This window comes from Chiloscyllium plagiosum, unplaced genomic scaffold, assembly GCF_037043375.1.
Source record: "Chiloscyllium plagiosum isolate Xiang-an unplaced genomic scaffold, Cpla_swu_hap1 HiC_scaffold_48, whole genome shotgun sequence".
Lineage (NCBI taxonomy): Eukaryota > Metazoa > Chordata > Chondrichthyes > Orectolobiformes > Hemiscylliidae > Chiloscyllium > Chiloscyllium plagiosum.
In genome coordinates, this window is record NW_028270186.1 from 7,989,321 (window position 1) to 8,009,910 (window position 20,590).

General features: G+C 44.1%; 1 protein-coding gene across 3 annotated transcripts in view; it reads left to right on the forward strand.

Moving 5' to 3' along the window:
• The window catches only part of sema4c (sema domain, immunoglobulin domain (Ig), transmembrane domain (TM) and short cytoplasmic domain, (semaphorin) 4C), a 124,284-nt gene that overhangs the window by 86,981 nt on the left and 16,713 nt on the right, over positions 1–20,590 (forward strand). For all 3 annotated transcript variants that reach the window (XM_087984256.1, XM_087984255.1, XM_043681283.2), the window contains 6 exons: positions 1,131–1,282; positions 6,835–6,897; positions 7,342–7,440; positions 10,602–10,698; positions 12,451–12,567; positions 19,270–19,421. In XM_087984256.1, the coding sequence (XP_087840382.1) occupies positions 1,131–1,282; positions 6,835–6,897; positions 7,342–7,440; positions 10,602–10,698; positions 12,451–12,567; positions 19,270–19,421 (680 nt within the window). The remainder of the gene's footprint in view (positions 1–1,130; positions 1,283–6,834; positions 6,898–7,341; positions 7,441–10,601; positions 10,699–12,450; positions 12,568–19,269; positions 19,422–20,590) is intronic.

The window sequence follows — 20,590 nt, forward strand, 5'->3', positions numbered from 1 at the left end:
TTGAATCTCTGGTATTGTGCTTTGGGGCGTCTTGGGAAGCAGAATCAGAGCGCCAACTCCCATTGAGCTCCTGGGTTTTCTGTTAGTCCATTGATCTGAATTGGTTCCGTTGTCTGCCCCAGTATGTTGAGGTTCTGAATCATAGTTTGCTGAAAATTGCCAGGAGAAATCAAGCTGCAGCACAAGTTGACACACCAGTGTTTAAGCGGTTTTCCATCCCATCTTGAATTATGTTCAAGACTGTATTAGGTTAGTAATATTAGTGTTCATGCTCCTTGTTCTTGAAGTGCTTGTCAGTTGCACAGTTATAGGTTCCTGGTCCTATTGGATTCCTCTGTGAATGTGGAAAAGGCCAATCACAGCTGCCTTCCTTGGCAAAGGAGAGCACAGCAAAGCAACTGCAGGATTGTGTCACATGACAAGCAGCAGCCCTCTGACAGTAATCAAAGCATGGTGCAGAAAAATGTGATTTTGTTCTATCACCTGCTACTGAGGGCAGGATTTCTCCAGGGAGCTATGTACAATGGTGATGGTTTTAGATGTTTGTCTACTGCTAAGTTACCGTTGGAGAAGCCCTTGGCTATAATAGTGCATTGTCGTCATCATCCATTGCATCTACAGCATTTGGTTTAAGCACTCGCCCCGGTAGAGATATCACTAGTTGACAAGCACAAAAGAATCATTGAATGCAGCTGCATAGGATTTGCAATGTCATGTGATTTAGCTCAGTCTCTCTCCATGCTGAAATTTATACTGTAAATAGGATTTCTTGCTTTGCTGACAGTAAAACTATGAAGTCAGCGTCTTTTTCCTTCGGATGATTAGGTGAGCAGCTGCTTGCAAGCAGCTTGTCTTGCTGAACAGTCATGCATCTATGTGGGTCAGCAAGGAGTCAGCACATGACATGGTTGGAGGTGGGGCTGGGTGATAAATGTCTCGTGTTCATGTGGTGGTTCAGTGTACACAGTGGGTATGTTGTGGTTTGAGGGCAGATTTGTGGTTCTGATATGCCAAAGGAAGAAGTAGGGCATTGGTGATGTTTCAGAGTGATACTATGTAGGCTTCTTGTCAGCTGCATCTTGCCTTGACATATTGGTGTGACCGAGAGCTAATATTCTTTTCTCTTGTAGCACTAAAGGGAGTGAAACACTTCTCCAAACCCAATGTCTACAATTACACAACCCTGCGACTAGATGAAGATGAACAGATTCTGTATGTCGGTGCTCGAGAGGCAGTCTTTGCACTCTTCGTGCATGATGTTACCAAGGAGGTGAAAGAAGCGGTAAGGAAATTTTTAACTTTGCACGTCCTCTCTCAAAAATAATTAAACGAGTCGGAGTGTTTTTTTCATAGCTCCTCACCAAAATGACCCATTTTTTACACAAAAGCCTTGGTGTTGTTGCCGTGATCTTGGGCAAGTAACAAGTAGTCCATGAGCTTGATAGTTTCAAGGCAATTTATATTATACCTTGTTTGTGCAACATGATTTCTGGCAGAGGAAAAACTAAAAATCAAATGAGGTATCTTGTTTGTTCATCCTGGCGGGACACTGGAAGATGTGGTGCATCTCATAACCGAGCCCCTCATTGGTTCATATTCAAGGACAGTGATCTCAAGTGGGCAGGATCTCAGATCAAGTTTGAGTTCATGTTCACTGTAGCATTCTGATGATGGTTTGTTTCATTTGCTTAGTGAAAATATTAGTGAGATCAAGTAACATTTGTCACAGTTGGCCAACAATGATTTGCTGAAGTGAACAGAAATTTTGATCTTAATGCAGACCAGAATGTATGAAACTCTATTACTTTTAGTTGCTTTGCCATCCAATATTGGGCCTGGTAGTCTTAATCTTGTCCTGTCTTGTGTTGTCACGTTATGACCCTGTGGGTCCATTGGTCTGGTTAACGGTAGCAAATGAATGCAAACTGTCTGTGGTAATATCCTGTTACTTTGCCACGTAACAACACTGGGCAAATTCAGTTTCAAGATCATCATCAGTTTGTTTTGAGATTAACAAGACAGATGTGCTAAACCAGCATTTTAATTGGAGGTAATTAATTCATATATTTAATGACAGCAATTAATTCAAGTAAATGACAGTACAATTTGCCAAGTTAAGGATATCCAGTTGTGCTCAGTCCAGTGTCACAGACATTGTTGTGTCCCTGTCCTTCATAAAGGCAACTTGGGGGAGTCCAGAATTAGAGGGCATAGGTTTAGGGTGAGAGGGGAAAAATTCAGAAGGGACCCAAGGGGCAACTTTTTTGTGCAGTGGGTGGTGCGTGTATGGAATGAGCTGCCAGAGGAAGTGGTGGAGGCTGGTACAATTGCAGCACTTAAAAGGTACCTGTATGGGTTTATGAATGGGAAGGGATTAGAGGGATGTGAGCCAAATGGGACTAGATTAGGTTAGGATATCTGGTCGACATGGATGAGTTGGACCGAAGGGTCTATTTCTGAGCAGTACATCTCTTTGACTGTAAGTGTGCAAACAGAGACATTTTAATATTGATTATGGGGCAAGGTCAAGGAAGTGAAACAAGCGGTATCAAAAGGTTGTCTCAGTGTTAGGCATGTGCGTGAAAGTTCGTGATGCAGTATTGATTGCCCAGCAGGTGTTCTTCAGTTTATTGCTAGCAGTGCAACAATGCAACAGAATAAATTTCAGGATTTTTCAATGTTTTTACATGAGAGAGATATGGGTTGTGGTTGCAGTAGTTTGTCGTCTTGGATGATATGTGAGTGTGCAAGTGATTGGTGAGAAGTGGTTGGAGTTGGTGGGGAGGATGTTGCTGCATTTCATTTGTTCAGATGCACCTGACAACACAATGACCTGAGCTGTGTTGCGGCTTCCCGAGGAGGTTTTGAGCATTTAGCTCAGGTTTATTCTGACTTCCCCAGCCCCTTCCACGTGACTTGACTTGGGAGTTTGGATCAAGTCACGTCCACATCGTGAACTAGGGAGAGAATCGGGCTGTTTAAAGATTAGGAGAAAGTGAGTACTGCAGATGATGGCGATTAGAGTCATGATTGTGGTGCTGGAAAAGCACAGCAGGTCAGGCAGCATCTGGGGAGCAGGAAAATCGACGTTTCTGGCAAGAGCCCTTCATTGGGAATGTCTGATGAAGGGCTTTCGCCCGAAATGTCGCTTTTCCTGCTCCTAGTTGCTGCCTGACTTATGCTTTTCCAGAACCACACTCTTGACCTGTTTAAAGATTAGCATGGACATGTGTGTGCTGGAGATATCTGTGCAAGTCCACTTTTTTTTGTCATTTACTTAAATGATTTGGATGAGAATCTTGCAGACAGGGTTCATGTGTTTGTGGCTGACACCGAAATACATAGTGCAGTGGACACTCAAGAAAATTGCCTGAGTATTTAATGGGACCTGGGGGACTGTTGTGAAATAGTCAGCTCGGGGTGCAGTTGCATTTTGCATAAAACAGACATGAGCAGTAGGTAGGGTGGTGAAGATATTTGACACTAATGCCTTCATAGGTCAGAGTATTGACTTCAGGAGTTCAGACATGATGTTTGTGAGGCTGCTTTTGGAGGACACTGTCTAATTCTGGTTACTGTACAACAGGAAGCATCTTAAATTGCAAGGCATGCCGAAAAGACTTTGAAGATTGTTACCGAGACTAGGAGAGGCCAGATTGTTTGGGACTGCTTATCCCCTGAAGTGTAAGAGATTGAGGAGTCATCTTAAACATGTCAAAAAGGATGATGCGTATTGTGGCGATACTGCTCCTTCAAGGTTATTCTGTCCTTGTTCTCTTTTTCAGAGGGCTTGTAAAGGCTGAGGTTTTGATATGTCTGGAAAGGTCTACTTGAGAATGCTTTTAAGTGTTTTTTTTTAAACAAGAGACTTGTACAGTGACGGGAATGGCGAGTTCTTCCAGTTGAGGGTTGCGTTTGATTTGGTTTGAGCAAGCTGTTTGGTTTGCAGCTGCTAGTTATGTTTTACCATGGGAACCCAAAGAAGCAGTTCCTTGCTGATGCTCTCACTTTCTTGCTGACATCTCTCCTGTCAGAACCTGTGTTTGATTTTACCTTTTAATGCCAAGGAGATGTTTATGGGAATATTGCAAATATTTGGAAGAGCACCATTAAGTTGCGATAGAGTTCAACTGGGTTTTCAGATAGATTGTTATTGTAAATTTGGTTCTTTGTTTTTTCTTTGGTGTTTTCTTCAGTAGCCTGTAAGTAAACAGTGTTTTAAGACTGGTTGGGCCAGCTGCATCACTCCTGGAATATTCACCATTCACCTGCCTAAAACAATGAGAAAAGTTGGAGTCTAGGCTCCCTTCTTGAAATGTTTTCAGGGGGTCTGGCCTGGTCCATAGCTGTAGACGTTACATAATGAATGTTGCCTTTCCCAGGGTAGGGGAGTCAAAAACGGGAAGGTATAATTTTAACGTGGGAGGGGAACTAGTTCACAGGGACCTGAGGAGCAACTTGTCCACAGAGGAACTTAAATGAAATGAATGCTGAAGGAAGTAGTAGATGCAGGTACAGTTTTGAACAGGTAAGTGAATAGTGAAGGTTTAGAGGGACAAGATCCAAACACATCGGCAAATGAACCGATTTTTATTTGGGATATGTGGTTTGGCATGGACAAGTTGGACCGAAGGGTGTGTTTGTATTGTGTTACTGAGACTCTTCAACATTCTGACAGTGTTCTGAGTGCACCCTGCAAACATTAGGTAACCTGTTACATTTACCTGTCGTGCTTAATAGGATGTGTTTGGCAAGACGAGATTAGTGTTAAATTACAGCTATAATCAGCTCTTGCGTCCCTGCTGTTTGCTCATTTTCTCTTGTCTTATAAATAAATGCTTAATTACTGTGTATAATTTTAGTGACTTTGGCTAGAATTCAAGGACACATTTGGATGAGTGTTATTGTTCTGCTTATTGACAAATGGGGTTCTAGCTCTGCGCCAGTTTGTATAGCTCCCCTGAGTTTGAGGGGGTCGTATCTTTGTTACAGTTTTTGGTCTCCTGAGACGTTTCAGCAATTGTATTAGTGCCTTGTTTGGAATGAAAGACATGCTGCGCTTCAGTCTCAATGGAATGAGCATTTATGATGAGTCCGAGAAGATGATAGCATGTTGTGAGCGTTTGTTTTGTTCCTGCACAGGCTAACGAAGCCATGTGAAAGACAAACGAGAGCAAAACTCTATCACTTTAAAGGAATAATGCCATATTCACATATGGTATGATTTTGTGTGAAATTGCATATAGCAGGATTTCACAGACACACGCACCCCCCCCCCCCCCCCCCACACACACACACACACACACACCAACAACCTGGAGGAGATATCGTGTTGCACATGGCCCGCTGACTCCATCTGGTCCTGGGCCATGCTCAAATTCCTTTTTGGATGCTGACATGCAACCACATTATGTACTCTCCAGCCTTGCTACTGAGGAGCGCAATTGGGGTTCTTGTCACTGCATTTTGTCAAACGCTGAGTCCCAGTGATTCGTGTTCAATGTTGAATCATGCAGCCATCAGTACCTTGCCGCACAGATATCAGCTTTACTACATTCCTCTATGTCGCATCATTGCATTCCTTTATGTTGCATCATTGCACTTTGAAACACCTTTGACTACTGGAGCACTGGGCTTTTTGAGTCTTTTTCATCTTAGCATTGGTTGTCCCATTTCAAATTTGGATCTTGAGCGTAAGGGTGTGGTTTGAATTACGTTGAAGGAGGAGAACCCTTACGGCAGACGTCTTTCACAATTGATATTGCAAGTGGTACTTCAGTTTTAACGCTATGTGGAGGTGGGAGACGCTGAATTCTGAAGTGGACATGTCTGAGCTGTTAAATGCTCTACATGGCATAACACCAAGCCAAAGTTGAGCCTGGCTCAGAGTTTCCAACAAGCCTATTTGTCTTTCACGTCAGCTGTCCATTGGCGCATGATTCTTTGTCTGGCCATTTTTCTTAGCTGCATAACACTTCATACTGAGCTGCCCAAAAATGAGAGTCAAATTTCATGTGTTTTGGGCAATCTGTCTGAATGTTTTGTAGCATTCTGTCTTAATGGCTTAACTGATTTTTTTTTGGTCTATGTCTCAGCTCCACACTGCACAAACCTTTTGAAATAGCAACAATTTTTATTCAAAGCCACAATATTGAAGGAAATCCTCATTGGCAGACAGCATCGAAACAGACCCCCTCAGTCCAACTCCTACATGCTGACCAGGTTTCCTAATATGAATCGGTCCCATTTGGCCCAAATCCCTGTATACCTTGCCGATTCATGTGCCTATGCAAATGTTTTGTAAATGAAGGTTGTAATTGTACTCACCTTGTCCACTTCATCTGGCAACTTGTTCCAGAAAGCAACCCCTCAGCGTGAAAAAGTTGCCCCTCTGGTTCTTGTTTATCTTTCCCCTGTCACCTTAAACCTCTGCCCTCTAGTTTTGGACCCCCCAACCCTTCGGAAAGGACCTTGGTTATTCACCATATCTATACCCCTCATGATTTTCTAAAAGGAGACCCTTCAACCTCTTGCCTTCCAGAGTAGCAAGTACTAGCAGCTGTTAGCCCCTCTGTGTGAGAAGATTATAAGATTGATTGTGTTGCAATTTTGTGTCATTACATGACTAAATTCAATTTTGTACTCTCTCTCGGGACGAATAAGGGATGGAGCTGACGTGAGATCACATCAGCGGTAATGCATGCCAGTGGACCTGTGGCTCAGATTTTGACCGTTTTGCGAGAGAAAATTGAGGGTGTGGAAAACAGACTGCATAAAGAAAAGGCCATTTACCTAACTGCATTTTTAATTGTTTTTTGTTTCTATCTGAGGCAGATTGTTTGGGATGCCCCTGTTGAGAAGAAAATGGAGTGTGTTCAGAAGGGGAAGAACAATCAGGTATGTTGAGAAGTTTTAATGTGATATGATTGGCTAATAGTTGCAGAAGCATTGTGCATAAGCACGTTAGAATAATGCATGCAACTTGAGCCAAATTGCAGGCTGTCAGCACACTGACATAAAATAATAGCCTTGATTTTGATCAGTTAAGCTGTTGTGTTTTTAAAGCCACTGAGGTTGAGCTGGTTGTGAGCAATTTAAGGAACATGAGTGTCATTGTACATTTTGGAGATGAAGCATTGACATTAGTGAGGAAAGCTCCACCTGCCAGTCTGATGCATGGAAGTAAAGAGCAATAAACGTGTCTGTCATTGCATGTAAGGCAACTGCTACAGTAATGCATTGGGACCAAACCCGGGGAGGTTTGAGAGTCAGTGTGTGCTGCTGAGCTGTGGTTGTGTTGTCATGATGCAGAACTGAAGTGTTGATTTGTTCTCCTTTCAGACTGACTGCTTCAATTACATTCGCTTCCTGCAGAACTTCAACAGTACTCACCTATATATCTGCGGGACCTATGCCTTTCAGCCCAGGTGCACGTATATTGTAAGTACTGTTTTATGTCCAAGGATACTGCCTCCTATGATCTTCCTTCAGAGCACTGTTGCATGAGACATAAAGGAAGGAGCAATGCTGAACTGTTATAGGTGCTAAGTCAAGGCAGGTGTAGCTTTTTTTAACCAGGTGGATCGAGGGAAATTTTATTCTGTTGCGTTATGCTTCCATCCCATTGCAATGAGGAACTATGCATTAAAGGAATATTGATCATTTTGTCTCTGAAGTAAAGCAGCATTCCATTACAAGGGCTGAACCCCTAATAAATATAATTTTGACCCAATGTTATTACGTGTGTTTTCTTTCAAATGAAGAGAGTATGCTGGCATGTCAAGGATAATTAAGGCTGCTGTCTGGTGCACCAAGTCAAACTGGCGTGATGACTACTCGATGGTCAACTTGAGGGGAGATTATGCTCATGGCTAAAATAAGCTGCTGGGTGCAGAGTGCAGGATTGAAGGTCATTTAGCAGTTTGGATCAGCAATTGGCTCGCTGAAAGAAGAGAGAGTGGTGGGGTTGATGGGGTATGTTCATCCTGGAGCTCCGTTACCAGTGGTGTGCCGCAAGGAACTGTTTTGGAGTCACTGCTGTTTGTTATTTTTATAAATAACCTGGACGTGGGCATAGAAAGATGGGTCAGTAAATTTAAGGCAAAGTTGGGGATAGTGTTGAGGAATGTTTTGGGTTACAGAGGGACATCAGTAAGATGCAGAGTTGGGCTGAGAAGTAGCAAATGGAGTTTAATGCGGAAATGTGTGAGGTAGTTCCCTTCAGAAGAAGGAATAGGAATGCAGAGTATTCGGTTAATAGTAAAATTCTTGGCAGTGTCGATGAACCGAGAGATCTGTGTTCAGGTACGTAGATCCCTGAAAGGTTCCACCCAAGTTGATAGGGTTATTCAGAAGGCATATGGTGTATTGGCGTTTATTGTTAGGGGTATTGAGTTTTGGAGCCATGATATCATGCTTCAGCTGTACAAGACACTGGTAAGGCCGCACCTGAAGTATTGCATGTAGTTATGGTCTCTGCATTGTAGGAAGGATTAGATTAGATTAGGTTTCCACATTACAGTGGCCTTGGGCCTAACAAGTCTACACCGACCCTCCGAAGAGCAACCCACCCAGACCCATTCCCCTACATTTACCCCTTCACCTAACACTACAGGCAATTTAGCATGGCCAATTCACCTAACCTGCACATTTTTGGATTGTGGGAGGAAACCGGAGCACCCGCAAGAAACCCTCGCAGAATGTGCAAGCTCCACATATAGTTGCCCGAGGCGGGAATTGAACCCAGGTCTCTGGCGCTGTGAGGCAATAGTGCTACCCACTGTGCCACCGTGCTGCCCATGGAAGTTTTGGAAAGGGTTCAGAGGAGATTCACTCTGATGTTGCCTGGTATGGAGGGAAGGTCTTAGGAGGAGAGGCTGAGGGAACTGATGCTGTTTTCATTGGAGAGAAGAAGGTTGAGAGGTGACTTAATCGAGACATATAAGATTGGGTGTGAGAGCCTTTTTCCTCAGATGGTGAAGGCTAACATGAGGGGACATAGCTTTAAATTGAGGGGTGACAGATTCAGGACAGATATCGGGGTAGTTTATTTATTTAGAGAGTCGTAGGGGCCTGGAACGGCCTGCCTGCAACAGTAGCAGACTTGCTGACGTCAAGGGCATTTAAATGGGCATTGGACATACATATGTAATGGTGTAGGTTAGATGAGCATCAGATTAATTTCACACGTTGGTGCAACATGGAGCGCTGAAGGGCCTGTATGGCGCTGTAATGTTCTGTATTCGATGATACTGTTCCTTTGTTTTGCCCAAGTAGCCCAGCATTTGTTGTGCTTCAGTACACATCCAGTATTGAGAAAGCTTTCAAAGAATCTGTTTCTGTCAGCCTTTTGCCATTTGCACCCCTTGGATATAAATTGATCCTCACCAAGAGGAAAATCAGCCTTTTCCTCCTAGTTGCCCTGCTCTGCTGATGGGCTGGAGTGAGCAGACTACAATTTCAAGCCATCGTATTGTCAGCTATGCTACTGACTCTGGGCATCAGTCACGTCTCGCTACAGGGCAGTAGAATTCAACTGGTTATCTCCCACCAGGCTGACAACTGACCCCCCACCCATGGCTGTTTGTGTCTTGTTTGCCCAAGTTGTAAATTAATAGACATCGCAGCTCTCGTGGGGCTGGGCAGATGCACATTAGGTGGTCACCCAGTGGTTCCATCCTCTGCAAAGTCGCAAAAAGCTAGAGTTGAAGAATAACGGCTTGGAGAGTGGAAGACAGTTGAAATTCTGCCGAGAGTCTACTTTTTCCATCAAATGAATGGTTGGTTGTGACAGCATTGTTAAGGAAGCTCTGAATAAAGCCATCATTTCACTAGTGCCAGAGTTTAGGGGACGATCAGGAACCACAGAAATTGTGACGTGAATGTCAGTGAAGGCTATGATGGTGTATTTTGGTTATAAGTCAGAGATGTGAGAAGCTTCAGCGATGGGTGAGATGGCAGCATTTAATGAAATTTCATATCTGAATGGGGTGTATTAACAACCAGCTGGTTATTTGCAAGTGTCAGATGGAGTGACACCAGCAAGGGGCATTGCTGGTTGAACACAGGAAAGATTTGGAATGGAGTTACCATGGGAGGAAGTGATGAAGTATCGTTTCTCCTGCCCATAATCCTGCAATGGGCTTCACCCAGTTCTCCCTGTTGATTGCTTTGCTTTGGAAATCTTTTATCAGCTCTACTTTGCCAGTGTTCTGGGGTGGGAAGGCTTTAATGCCTTTAATACATGGCAATTATCTACTGTACAGTACCGTTCCTCGTTGACTCTGTACTTCTCAACCTGTATGCTCTCTCAGGAGTATACTTAAGTTGTCATGTACACCGTTACTTGAGTTCCTAAATCATTTTCATTAACCCCTTGTTATTAGGTGACAGCAACTTTTGTTGATGTCTGTCGTCAAATGTTTTGATGTCACTAACCCTTGGATAAATGTTTTGATGTCTGGTCCAGAACCTGTTGTGTCTTGTGTTTTTTTCTGAATGAGTGTTTCCTATTACTGTATCTACACAAAGTGTTCAAATGAGTGAACAGTTGCTGCTTTATAAAAAGGAATAAAAATGTGTTTTAAAAAATAATTTCACAGGAGGTGCAAAATTTCACTTTAAACCAAATGGCCATGGAAGATGGGAAAGGCAAGTGCCCTTATGACCCTGCAAAAAGTCACACTGGTCTGATTGTGGGTGAGTACATGAGGATATAACTGAAGAATCCTTCAAAGCAAGCATTTGTAGTTTTTGGAGCTGCATTGTTTGGTCATTGTGGAGAAAACGTTTCAGATAGTTTCAGCTGTTTCTCTCTGGTCCATATATAGAAAAACCATTCTGTACGTGTGAAACAGAGACATTTGAATGCACAGTCTGTGTCTGATGCTGCTGTGGGTCTTGGGTTTAGAGTGGAGCTCGAGCCTCTGTTGCATGTCAATTCATGGGTTTGTTCACAAAAACAAAGTGGTGCATGTCATCACTCCACTCAGGGAGCCATGGAACAGATTTTTCCTACAAGATCAGATGGTGCTCAGGCATCACAGAAAAGGAAGCAACATTTCGACATTTGGTAGCTGACTGGAAGTGCTCTGCTGCAGTCTTAGTTAACATGATTGAGCTTTGAAAGACATCCTTTCTCCTCATGAATTCGGTTTAAGAACAAGAGAAAATGCTATCTGCTTTTTATTCTGCTGTACTAAATGACTTCATGTATTAGTTAAGGAGACGACCAATGAGGAGTTGAGTTGAGTTATTAGGATATGTTGGAGTTGAGAGTTAGGTGCTGGCTCAATCGCAGAAAGTAACAGTTGCATGCTTTCTGAAAGTAGCGGAATATGACCGAAGCGAGTGATGGCAATTTTGGAGAAGATTGCAGCAGATTGACCAAAAGTAAGTGGTGTGCAGGTTTGTCTTAGATTGCACCTTCACCCATTTGCTGCATACTTTGTACTGGGAGTTAGCTTATTCAGCTTGGCTGCACTTGTTCAAGGTAGGAAGCATGCAGGGGGAAAAAGTAAGTCAGGATTGCTGATCATACTGTGTTCAAGTAGCTCTGGTCAAAAAGCATATGTGAATGAAATGAGTCTGGTTGCAAAACAAATCATGCCAACTAAGTCCTGTATGGGATGTTGAAATTAAAGCAACCACAATGACAGTGATATTCTAGCATGTTAAGAAGATTCTGGTCATGGACAAAAATGACTTTGACTGTGATCAATCTGAGAGAAAATCAAAATGGGTCTCACATGAGGCAGCAGGAACAGGGGGTGCAGTTCATGCTTCACAAATGGTCATAAATGAGTATAGCCGTACTATGTAATGTGCAAAATCCAATCTGTCACTCATTTGGAGCAAGCTGCAAGTTTGAGGTGCTTGACAATGATAACAGCAGTTGGAGAGAACGTGCATGACTGTGTACATGGTAAGGATGTGGCACAGGTTTTAACTAGTGGTCAGTGAAATGAGCACCTGGAAACAAACTGAAAGACGCTCAAGGTCTAAGTGATTCATTTGGAAGTCAGCAGCTTGGGTGATTGCCCAATGATTTTACTTTGTTTTTTCTTCTAAACGATTTATGAATTCACTGCTGTGTCCAGGAAAATTAAGGACTCTGCGTTGTTTTAAGTCTGACTGAGCAAAGAGTCTACTACAAATGGTTTCTGGGTCCAAGTTGTTAATTGTTTACTGATTAAAATTGTACAGAGAGAAGTTTGGCAATTGTGCACAAGGAAACAAATTGTGCAAGTCTACAATGTTGTGAGTCTGGACTTGTACAGGGTTGGATAGGACGTTTGAGCCTGATAGTGATAGCCCACCAATCCAAACAGCAGAGCAATAGTTGCTCATCTGGGTTTGCTCGGATTCCCTTTTGCATCACATCATGAGTTGTTCTGCAACACAAGTGACATTTGGCTTGTAATGCTGCTTTTTATTCCTCTCTCACTGCAGATGGGGAGTTATATTCTGCTACGCTGAACAACTTCCTTGGCACAGAACCAGTTATTCTGCGCAACTTGGGGCCTCACTACTCTATGAAGACGGAATATCTAGCGTCCTGGCTCAATGGTAAAGTCTTTGTTATGGTTTATTTTCTTATCAATGATCAGTGAGTGCATGGAGAATGAAATACTGCCCATGGTAGATATGAAATGCTGGAATGAAGTCAGGTAAAACCCAGGTTAGTTGTGGAATGCAAGTCTCTCTTCATTGGGTCATGAAATGCTTCCAAGGCATTTGAGCCTAGGTCACATGCAGGGTCAAAATCAAGAGCCAGATGCTGGTGCACTGTACCAGCAAAACAGAAAGCTTTGATCATGAAGATACATTGGAAACTGGATAATACGTAGATGCAACGCATTGTCGTCGAGGATAAAAATCACACAACACCAGGTTATAGTCCAGCAGATTTATTTGGAAGCACTAGCTTTCGGAGCACTGCTCCTTCATAAGGCGATTCTCCACAACCACCTGATGAAGGAGCAGCGCTCCAAAAGCTAGTGCTTCCAAACAAACCTGTTGGACTGTAATCTGGTGTTGTGTGATTTTTTTACTTTGTACACCCCAGTCCAACATCAGCATTTCCAAATCATGACTCTTCAAGGATGACGTTTGTTCAGTCATTCAAGGTGCCTGGTTCAGCTATGATTGTAAGTTGAGTGGAGATGCTTGGTTGTAAAACAAGGTCCCTGGGGATTGTGGTTTACAGTACCCCCAATGTAGGACAAAGTATATCAGATGACAAACGCATGGCAATGTGCATCATTGACTTCAATCCAAGCAGTAAGACTAAAAATTAAAAAGGCAGTTATCAAATGGATCATGGGTTGATGGAATCATTTTGAGATATTTTGTGTCCACAGTACATTTTGAGACTCAGCAGTGAGCAGGTAATATTTGACTTGGCATTACACTACGATCGCATTATGTCATGACCTGTTTCTTGATGCACACTGAGGTACTGCAACCACGTGAATTTCAATATATCCAGTTAAGCAAAGAGAAGATTGGGTCTCTGATGTTTAAATGATCTTCAGGACATATGTGGGAATGAAAGCGGAGCTGTCTGAAGTGAATTGGGCACATGTGGCTATGAGACAAAAAAATGTATACAGACAAGTCATAATCAACAGTTAAAGAAGGCATGAGACAAGTCTCAGGAGAAAGATGTTCAAGTGTAGGAGGAAGCTAGCAAGCAATGTGCATGGATAGCAAGACTCAGCATAGGAATTGGAGAAGGAAGATTGTCAGTCCAGTGAGTGGTGGCCCTTTGAGATTTGGATAGAATCACAAGATTACAACATGTTATTGACAGAGAGGAGGATACCAAATATTCCACTAATGGGCTGACAAGGCTCAACTGGAGACGGATGTCATACTATGATCTGAGGTGTTTCTAAAGGCTGTATGAAAGAAAAGTCTGTAAAATGTGGCAAGGTTACTTCAAACAAGCATGAATCAAAGATAAGCATTAAAGTCATGAAGCCAGGAAGGTAGAAAACAAAACTGATAGGTTAGTTAGCCTCCTTTCTGCAGAGATGATCAAATGTTCATGATATTCTAACTGGTTTGCAGTGTGGGGGGTTATCTTGAGATTCCCAGGAAGATTCAGCATGCCTTCCTCAACATTTAGGCTATCCATGGTACTCTTTGGTTTCATAGCCAAGTGCTAACTCAATTCAAACAGCTCAGCTTTCAATCCTGTGTATGTCCTGAAATTAATTTAAAAATCAGAGACCGAACTTCTCTTTGCCTAACTGGATGTAATGAAATTCACATGTGGTTGCAGTACCTCAGTGTGCCTCAGGAAAGAGGTCATGTTCATTCTGTATTCAATAGTGTCTCCTGGAAGTTGGATTGCAGAAGGCTTTTCATCTCACTGAACAAAGTCAAAGGTGACAGTGTAGGGGTTGGATAGTATCCTGAATAGAAGACTGATGAAAACAGAATGCATACATGGTACTTGGCTGCAATGACCTAGATAAGCTAAGTGAATAAGTATAAATTAAAATTGGACATGAGACCACCATACGTTATTAACTATATTCTGAAGAAGATATGAAAAATGTGGTGCTGGAAAAACACAGCAGACCAGGTGAATTGGCCATGCTAAATTGCCTGTAGTGTTCGGTAAGGGGTAAATGTAGGGGTATGGGTGGGTTGCACTTCGGCGGGACGGTGTGGACTTGTTGGGCCGAAGGTCCTGTTTCCACACTGTAAGTAATCTAATCTAATCTAATCTAATCGAAAACCAGGCAGCATCTGAGGAGCAGGAAAGGGCTTATGCCTGAAACGTCGATTCTCCTGCTCCTCGGATGCTGCCTGGCCTGCTGTGTTTTTCCAGCACCACATTTTTCAACTCTGGTCGCCAGCATCTGCAGTCCTCACTTTCTCCTGAAGAAGGTATCTCCTGAAGATGGTTGTTAATCAGTGACCAAATGGACAAGAATCTGGCACATGGAGTATCAACATGGGACAATGACAAGTTCAAATTTGGTGTGAAGAATAAGCATTTAGCTATTGCAACAGTGATTAAGTGGAAGTTTGTAAGTGCAGGGAGATTTGGGTTTTGTGATGCATGATTTGCACCAACGTTGTGTGTCGGAGAGACACACAGAACAAGCACATAGGCTGAGAGCACATTTCCAATACTGCTTTTGAACTCTTTCCCTTAAGATCTAAAAGGGAGGTCACGGGTGGTTTTATTTTCAAATTCAGCTGATAAACTGAAGCAGGCCATTTAGCCCTTAACCTTGACAGTGACTGGTCTGCTGTTGACATTGACTCTTTAATGCCCTTAACTCCACATTGTTTCAAACATACATGCAAGTTCTTCAGTGACTTCTGGTGATCTTGGAGAAAGTGAGGACTGCACATGCTGGAGGTCAGAGTGAAGAATGTGGTGCTGGAAAAGCACAGCTGGTCAGGCAACACCCAAGGCGAGGAGAATCAGTATTTTGGGCGTAAGCCCTTCACCAGGAATGAGACTTGTGGGCAGGACGGCTGAGAGATAAATGGAAGGGGGAATGTAGGTAGATGAAGATGGGGGAAAAGGTGATAGGTCGGAGAGGAGGGTGGAGCGGACACGTGAAGAGGGTGGTACTGAGTTGGAAGATTGGATCTGGGATTAGGTGGGGGTGGGGGGAGGGAAGTGAGGAAACTGGTGAAATCCATATTGATCCCGTGTGGTTGGAGGATTCCAAGGTGGAACATGAGGCGTTCTGCCTCCTGGTGTCAGGTGGTTAGGGTTTGGCTATGGACGAGGCCCAGGACCTGCATGTTCTTCATGGAGTCGGAGGGGGAGTTGAAGTGTTCACCCACGGGGCAGTGGGATTGATTGGCATGAGTGTCCCAGAGTTGTTCTCTGAAACCATGTCTCCATCAGGGAGACAGGATGCCAACTCGCCTCTACATCGGGGAGACAGGGCGACAACTTGTGACCCTATCTGTGTTTCAGAGAGCCCATTTGATCCACGCTACCCAACACCCCCCGGCACCTTCTGCCACCGCAAGTAGTGCGAAAACCTGCACATGAACCTCCTCCCTCACCTCCGTCCAAGGCCCCAAAGGATCCTTCAACATCTGATAGAAATTTACCTGTCCTTCCGCACAAGTTATCAACTATATCTGCTGCACCCGATATGCTCTCCCCTACATTGGGGAGAGAGGTTGCCCACTTGCGGAACGCTTCAGAGAAGATCTCCGGGACACCCGCATCGACCAACCCCACCATCCTGTGGCCGAACAGTTCAACTCCCCCTCCCACTCCATCAAGGACATGGAGTTCCTGGGCTGCCTCCATCACCACACCCTATCCATCCAACGCCTGGAGGAAGAACGCCTCATCTTTTGCTTTGGTCCTGCGTGGTTGGAGGGTCCTAATGTGGATTTCACCAGTTTCCTCATTTCCCTTCCCCCGGTCCTCAGCCTCCAACTTGGCACTGCCTTCTTGACCTATCCATCTTCCTTCCCACCAGTCCACTCCACCCTCCTCTTCAAGCTATCACCTTTTCCCCCACCTTCATGTACCTATAGCATTCCCAGATACCTCCCCAGCCCCTCCCTGGTCCACAAGCCTCATTTCTGATTAAGGGCTTATGCCCGAAATGTCAATTATTGTGTTCCTCTTGTGACCTTGATTGCAGAAGTAGATGGGGCAGATAATATGAAGCTTTCATGACACTCTGGGAGAGGATCAATACTTGGAACAAGAGGGTTGTATTCTGTGGATAGGTTGAGGCTACCAATCATTTAGTGATTGGTGCCTAGACTGAAGATGTTGATTGGGTTTGATAAGATGTGGAAAGGTTGCTGCATCTTGTCTCAGGGCCTAAGTGTGGGAGTTTAAAGATAAAAATTCTGTTTCAAAGTGATCAAGGGAGTCAAAAATATAAATTGGATTTGACAGGGGTGGATCAAGTGAATCACAGCACAGCACATCAGGTTATCTTCGAGACTAATGTGAAAATCGAAATCTGAACAGATCAGTACTGAGGGGCTGAATGTTGGAAATTGTCTCTTCCTTTGCAGTCTGCTTTGGTTCCACTGTTGTAATGGCACCCTGATTTCTTGGGTGGCCATTAGGAAATTGGAACCACAGAGCACAGCTTAAGGTCATCTCATTTCATCATTCACTCCCCCCCCCCCCCGCTCAATCTAGTTATATTTATTTGTGTACTACCAATCCACCAATAATGCAGTAACTCCGGTTCGGGCAGCCAGATGTAATGTGAGCCTTTTGGGATGCAAGTGTCAACCTCTGTTATACAGCAGTTTAGGACCCTTGCTGCATTGCAGAATGCATTGTCTGATAACAGCCCATTTCAGTAGGCTGTTGTGCTATCTTGTCCAGTATTGCCCAAGTCAGTTGGTCAGTGAGAATGGGATTAGGGCATTTTCCTGTTTGGATGCAGACTTTGCAGATCTGAATTTGAGAGCATTCCAAGAGCAGTCAGTGATCTGAATTATAAGCAACTAAATATTGTGTGGTAGTTTTGGCTTGTTCCAGTGGTTGAAGATGGCTTGGTCTATGATATGCCATTCTGTGACATGCCAAAATGGGATCTCTTGCTGAAGTCTGCCGGGGGGTTGCGATCTCTCAGAAACAAGCCCTGTGCCAACATCTAACCAGATTTGCAACTATTCACTTGGAGATGGTCAAATGCATTCTTCTCCATCGCGGAGGGAGGGAGTGGAGGGGTGCTTTGTGACTTTTTGATCTGATCTATGAAAAGGCATGCTTGTAAGTCATAGATGCTAGTTTGTAAGGAGTACACATCATTGTGAGACTGGAGACTGTGGTGCTGCAAAAGCACAGCAGGTCAGGCAACATCTGAGAAGCAGGAAAATTGACATTTCGGGCCCGAGCCCTTCATCAGGAGGGTAACTTGGAAACCTTTGGTGGTCTTTGTTCCTGAGATCAAAACAATTGTTGGAAAATGTCAGCAGGTCTGGCAGCAGCTGAAGAGAGAAATTGGAGTTAGCGTTTTGGGTCCTGTAACCTCCCCTCCCCTTGGCACATCTGTTCTTTTGGTTTTTGCTCACAGTTCCCAGTTTATGTCATAGAACATAGAACATAGAACAATACAGCGCAGTACAGGCCCTTTGTCCCTCGATGTTGCGCCGATCCAAGCCCACCTAACCTATACTAACCCACTATCCTCCATATACCTATCCAATGCCCGCTTAAATGCCCATAAAGAGGGAGAGTCCACCACTGCTACTGGCAGGGCATTCCATGAACTTACAACTCGCTGAGTGAAGAACCTACCCCTCACTTCAGTCCTATATCTACCCCCCCTTAATTTAAAGCTATGCCCCCTTGTAATACCCGACTCCATACGCGGGAAAAGGTTCACACTGTCAACCCTATCTAACCCCCTAATCATCTTGTACACCTCAATCAAGTCACCCCTAAACCTTCTTTTCTCTAATGAAAACAGCCCTAAGTGTCTCAGTCTTTCCTCATACGATCTTCCTTCCATACCAGACAACATCCTGGTAAACCTCCTCTGCACCCGTTCCAGTGCCTCCACATCCTTCCTATAGTATGGCGACCAAAACTGCACACAATATTCCAGATGCGGCCGCACCAGAGTCTTATACAACTGCATCATGACCTCAGGACTCCGGAACTCAATTCCTCTACCAATAAAAGCCAGTACGCCATATGCCTTCCTCACCGCACTATTTACCTGGGTGGCAACTTTCAGAGATCTGTGTACATGGACACCAAGATCCCTCTGCTCATCCACACTACCAAGTATCCGACCATTAGCCCAGTACCCCATCTTTTTGTTATTCTTCCCAAAGTGAATCACCTCACACTTAGCTACATTGAATTCCATTTGCCACCTTTCTGCCCAGCTCTGCAGCTTCTCTATATCCTGCTGTAACCTGCCACATCCTTCCTCACTGTCAACAACTCCTCCGACTTTCGTATCATCCGCAAACTTGCTCACCCAACCTTCTAACCCCTCTTCCAGGTCATTTATAAAAATGACAAACAGCAATGGTCCCAAAACAGATCCTTGCGGAACACCGCTAGTGACGGCACTCCATGAAGAAACTTTGTCATCAACTACTACCCTCTGTCTTCTTCCATCCAGCCAATTCCTAATCCAAACCTCCAACTCACCCTCAATGTCCCTGAAACAAACATCACATTATTGGAATAGCCAAACTTGGGATTGAAATCACATAGGGGAGTGCCACCAGCTAGTCAGTTGGGTTGTTCCTTGATGCAGTTTGACTGTTGTCTATTTATTTCAGAACCAAACTTTGTTGGCTCCGCATATGTCCAAGAAAGTGCCGACAGTGCGATGGGGGATGATGATAAGATCTACTTTTTCTTCAGTGAGAGAGCTGTTGAGTACGACTGTTACAAAGAGCAGGTGGTGGCCAGGGTTGCTCGTGTGTGCAAGGTAAGATGAGCTTTGACATTTTGGCTTGCCTCCTGACTCCTGCATGAGCCTGGTTCAGCGCCACTGTGACCATAGTGGCTTTTCTGAAAAGGGTGTTGCCAACATAGTCCGTATCAGGAGTCTCCGTTAATGTTAGTTGTGTGATTTTAGATTTAGATTAGATTACTTTACAGTGTGGAAACAGGCCCTTCGGCCCAACAAGTCCACACCGACCCGCCGAAGCGCAAACCACCCACACCCCTACATTTACCCCCTACCTAACACTACGGACAATTTAGCATGGCCAATTCACCTGACCTGCACATCTTTGGAACTGTGGGAGGAAACCGGAGCACCCGGAGGAAACCCACGCAGACACGGGGAGAATGTGCAAACTCCACACAGTCAGTCGCCCGAGGCGGGAACTGAACCCGGGTCTCTGGCGCTGCGAGACAGCAGTGCTAACCACTGTGCCACCGTGCCGCCCACACGGTGATGTGAGGAGATGGGAAGCAGTGGTGATGTGACTGGTAATAACTGTTTCCATCAGTAAGGCAGAAATTGTCAGTTATCAATGTGTTAAATCAAACATTTTGGCCAGTAAACAAGACAGAGTCCATCACATTAGGACATAAATGCATGTTATGGTATAGTGTGGACCCCCACAACCTTAGTCTGCAGCAGTACTGCAACGTGCAAGTTGAAGTTTTGACTTGTGACACTAATTTTAACACCGAATTGCATGTCTGTGACCAAGATAGAGGAGATAAAACAAGAAAGAAGCCCTGCCCTGCTCCACATGCAACTCCAACAGTGAAGAGCTTCCCACCACTCATGCTGATAACTTGTGTAAGATTTCTAATTTTCAGCCACGAACAGTGGGCTATCCAAGTAGTTCTGAGTTCAATAAAGCACGTATGTCCATATTTTCCCCTGGAAATTGCATGATGGATGAGTTTCCTGATTGGTGCCGGTGTGCTTTGTTACATGTTAGGTTTTTTATCATGAGTCTTGCAAGTAATCCGCATTGGTTATGTTGTTACAGTCAGGACAGCGAAGAAGGTTACCTCAGATTAGAATGGGCTGAGAAGTGGCAGATGGAGTTTAATGTAGATAAATGTGAGGTGCTGCATTTTTGAAAAAGCAATTTGGAGCAGGACTTATACACTTAATGGTAAGGTCCTGGGGAT